Consider the following 4,202-nt stretch of genomic DNA (forward strand, 5'->3'; position numbering starts at 1 on the left):
TTAGCCATAACAGTTGTGTACAAAATAAAGCAACTAGCTGTGAAAGCTAATATTTTAGCTTTCTTAGCTGGGAATTAGCTAGGAAAGCTAATATTCTCATCTAAGGCCATATTAGCGAATGCATTAGCTAATTTAGCTAATTCTTTTTTTTTCGTGTTACTTACATATTCTTTATGTTTAGTCGAAAGGTATTTAAGGTATCATCTGCTAAAAACCCTATGCGTTTTCCATTCCAAATTCGAATGAATACTTACGCGCAAGAAAAAAATACATTTTGGTTGTAGTTAATTACACAAAGCCTGAAACAATCCTCCGTCAGTTGGGCGAAAGCGAAAGGCTACCAGAATTCGGCCGTGATAGGCTTCATATTTTCTACTGCAATCACAAAGTCAATGCAGTCCACTCTGCCCGGGAAAAGAATAAAGAACACAGAGTGAGCATAGTCACCAGGGAGGGGGAAAGACTTGGCTGCTCTCCAGCGATAAGTGCCACAATGTCCGGCCAAAGTCCAGTATGCGTCCGGCCTAGCATGGCGCTCGTTTACTCTCAAATTTAATTTATTCGAAAGCATCTCGTCGTGACGCCAAAGCCAAATAGTGGTGCAGCGCCACGATGACTCGCCCCGCGCGCCGCGGTTAGGGAGGGGGGAGCGCTCGGGCGATCCGTGAAAAATATGTAAATTTACAACGTATATGGAAATATTATAAAGCGGGTGTATTATTTAACAAAATCAGACAGATAACATTAATTCTTACAAACTCTGCCACTTAAGTATCATAGCAGCGGATTTGATTTTCGGACAATCCAGAAAAATAAGGTCAATAGAACAACATGACAAATAATTTAAGAGTATATATTTCAGAAAGCCAATCCAGAGTACATATCTTTACAGCTCTTGAAATGTATAGCTTCGTATGGCGCACAGTGCGAATCAAAAGACTTGACCGTTGCGGTTTGAAGATGAAACCACAGAGGTTTAACGTTTACCGAAGAGCTAGTCGTCGTCGAGGTGGGTTCGAAGATGACTACGCAAATTTCCAGGTCGGGTAAAAGACTTTCGGCAGATGGTGCACTCAAAAGGCCTATCGCCTCTGTGTGTTCGAAAATGTTTACGCAAAGTTCCAGACGTGGCAAAAGACTTTCGGCAGACAGCACACTCAAAAGGCTTCTCGCCTGTGTGTGTTCTGAGATGAACACGTAAAGTTCCAGATTGGGTAAAAGACTTCCGGCAGATGACGCACTCAAATGACTTTTCGTCTGTGTGAATACGGAAATGGCTGCTTAGTTGCCCCCTCTCAGAAAACTTCTTTTGGCAAACATTGCACTCAAAAGACTTTTCACCTGTGTGTGTTCGAAGATGAGTCTGCCAGTGCCCATGTTGCGCAAACTTCTTTTTGCAAACGGTACACTCAAAAGACTTATCGCCTGTGTGTGTTCGAAGATGTTTACGCAAATATTCAGATTTGACAAAAGACTTTCGGCAGACGGCGCACTCAAAAGGCTTATCGTCTGTGTGGTGTGTTCGAACATGATCACGCAAAGATCCAGATGTGGCAAAAGACTTTCGGCAGACGGCACACTCAAAAGGCTTCTCGCCTGTGTGTGTTCGAAGATGATCACGCAAAGTTCCAGATTGGGTAAAAGACTTCCGGCAGATGACGCACTCAAATGACTTTTCTTCTGTGTGGATTCGGAAATGTCTGCTTAGATGCCCACTCTCAGAAAACTTCTTTTGGCAAACATTGCACTCAAAAGACTTTTCGCCTGTGTGTGTTCGAAGATGAGTCTGCCAATGTCCAGGTTGGGCAAACCTCTTTTGGCAAACATCGCACTCAAAAGGCTTATCGCCTGTGTGTGTTCGAAGATGAGCCTGCAAATGTTCAGATCGGGCAAAAGACTTTCGGCAGACGGCGCACTCAAAAGGCTTCTCGCCTGTGTGTGTTCGAAGATGTTTACGCAAATTCCCAGATTGGGTAAAAGACTTTCGGCAGATAGCGCACTCGAAAGGCTTTTCGCCTGTGTGTGTTCGAAGATGATCACGCAAGGTGTCAGTTCTAGAGAATTTCTTTTGGCAGATGTTGCACTCGAACGGCCGATCTGTCGAGAGCCCCTTCATGATCTGAAAAGAAAAGAGAAAATAATTACTTTGAATTCGTCAACATTTCTCGAACGGCGCAACGGATATTGCAGTACAGTTGACGACGAACGCAGTTTGTGCGTATTGTATTGTGTAACGACAACGACACATCTTTTCACCGCCGATATCGACATTCGGTTCACTTAAACTATTTGAGAGAGCGGAAAACCTATGAGGGAGGGATCCGTGAGTTTGTTTTGTTGTTTTAGCAGTTAACGTACTCACGCGTGGTAAATCTGTCACATGCCCAGGTGGATCACGTTTATCAAATTGATGTCAAAATGACCTTTATTTTGACGCCCACCGTCAACATTATCTGCGGCTAGGTAGCCAGATTGAGCCCAACTTGACGCCGCCACACAAGGGTTGTTGATAAGTTTTTGACGATTGTGTTCCACCTGGGTGGGTGGCACATTCCATAGATTTCATTTTCATACATCATTTTTAAAACGGATGCGTTACGTCAATAGCTTGGTCTTCACCCTATACGTGACGCGGCGGTGGGTCTCTAAAGCACTGCCAGTGACCATTGACCAAAGGCGGCAAAGGGCAAATAATAAAAAGAGGGCAGAAAGAGGGAGATGCCGCAAGTGGCAGAGGGGACATGAGTGACAACAGCTTTGGATCAACGCCAATGATGAGGGATCTGTTATTCCGCGGTGACTCGGTCGGCCCATGGCCTTACAGAGCCGGCAGAGCCCTACTCAACTGTGTTCACCCGGGTATTTGGCCCCTGCGCCCCACGCAGCTGGGCGGGGCGGGCTGGGGTGGATGTACAGTACAAACAGAGTAGATGTTCTTGCCATTCAGTCGGTAGGCCGCCTGCCTCTGGTATTTATAGGCTGGAGGCGCCCCCCTTCAGCCATCGGCGTCAATCACCACACCTCCACGCCGATACCAATATTCGTTTAAAGAAGATTAAATTAAACGTGCATCTTTGCTTCCTGCGTGGCCTCTGCCTACACACGCGGTCGGCACGCACCCCTCCCCTCAGCTGGGTGGCGCGGCGTGTCGTCGCAGGGGTGCCACCCACCCTCACACCGCGGAGGGTCAAAAGCGCTCGCTGAGAATACAAATCGCGGTGCTCTGACGGGAGAGCAGGGAACGGAAAGTGAGTCGCCGAAGTGCAACCACCAATGTGCGCCATTTTCAAACTACCCGAAGAGCGGAAATCGCGGGGCAGCCTCAACAACCCGTTCAAGGTCGCAGAGCCGAGCTCCAAACGCTTTCTCTGCCGTTTCGAGTCGTAAGGAAGACGAGAGAACGGCGGCGGGGCAGTGAGGCGAGTGCGCAGCGCACTGCCCGGCCCGGCCGGCTAAAATGTGGAAAATATGGAACTCTGATTTGACAGGGAGGGACGCGTAAGAGGATGAGCCTCAGCGACGGTCAGCAAACGCTCCACACGCGACTGTGGGTGCAAGTGCGGTGGGTACCAAAACTGCACAGGCTGCTCTGTTGTGCAAGTGCGGCAGGTACCAACACTGCACATGCTACTCTGGTGAAAGTGGGGCGGGTATCAACACTGGGCTGCTGGTGGATCGTCCAGAAAGTGCGTCCGTTTTTCCCTGATTTGTTCGGCAAATTACTGGGAGCCCGGCGCCTGCGAGATTTGGGGTAGGCCACCCCGCAATACAAGCATCAGGGACCTGCGTAGGGCGGGCACTTTCCGGGCACCTCGCTCTGCGCGCGTGAAAAAAGTGACCACTGCCCGCCCGGAGCGCCTATAGAGCGCCCGGCCCTGCCCTGCCCGGCGGGCAACGAGGTGCCCGTGGGCTCTTGCCCACTAGCTGAGCGTCTCTCTCACACCAACGCGTTTCGCCGCCTCTGAGGTGCCCGGAGGTGCCCGTCATTTGGCGGGCCGTTGCGGTGGCAGCTTGTGGCAGCGCGTGGATCGCGCGGGCACCTCGCCGGTGGAATCCCGAGCGCTCGCTGAGAGGTGCCCAATGCCGCCCGCCCTACGCAGGTCCCTGACAAGCATGCACAGCAGGCAAGATGTTGCCTACCTATCAGGCGCCATGAGAGCTAGCATAGGGCTAACCAGGCCGAATCATAACCATACTAACGA

At 50.0% G+C, this 4,202-nt stretch overlaps 2 protein-coding genes across 4 annotated transcripts in view; one reads left to right on the top strand and one right to left on the bottom strand.

The window, feature by feature from the left end:
* The window catches only part of LOC113202108 (innexin shaking-B), a 32,994-nt gene that overhangs the window by 9,328 nt on the left and 19,464 nt on the right, over nucleotides 1-4,202 (top strand). The window lies entirely within an intron of this gene.
* The window catches only part of LOC113202109 (zinc finger protein 182-like), an 18,613-nt gene continuing 15,102 nt past the window's right edge, over nucleotides 692-4,202 (bottom strand). For all 3 annotated transcript variants that reach the window (XM_026416190.2, XM_026416187.2, XM_026416189.2), the window contains one exon: nucleotides 692-2,119. In XM_026416190.2, the coding sequence (XP_026271975.2) occupies nucleotides 995-2,116 (1,122 nt within the window). In that variant the 5' untranslated portion in view covers nucleotides 2,117-2,119 and the 3' untranslated portion in view covers nucleotides 692-994. The remainder of the gene's footprint in view (nucleotides 2,120-4,202) is intronic.

This window comes from Frankliniella occidentalis, unplaced genomic scaffold (genome assembly GCF_000697945.3).
Source record: "Frankliniella occidentalis isolate FOCC.00 unplaced genomic scaffold, Focc_3.1 Scaffold241, whole genome shotgun sequence".
Classification (NCBI taxonomy): Eukaryota; Metazoa; Arthropoda; class Insecta; order Thysanoptera; family Thripidae; genus Frankliniella; species Frankliniella occidentalis.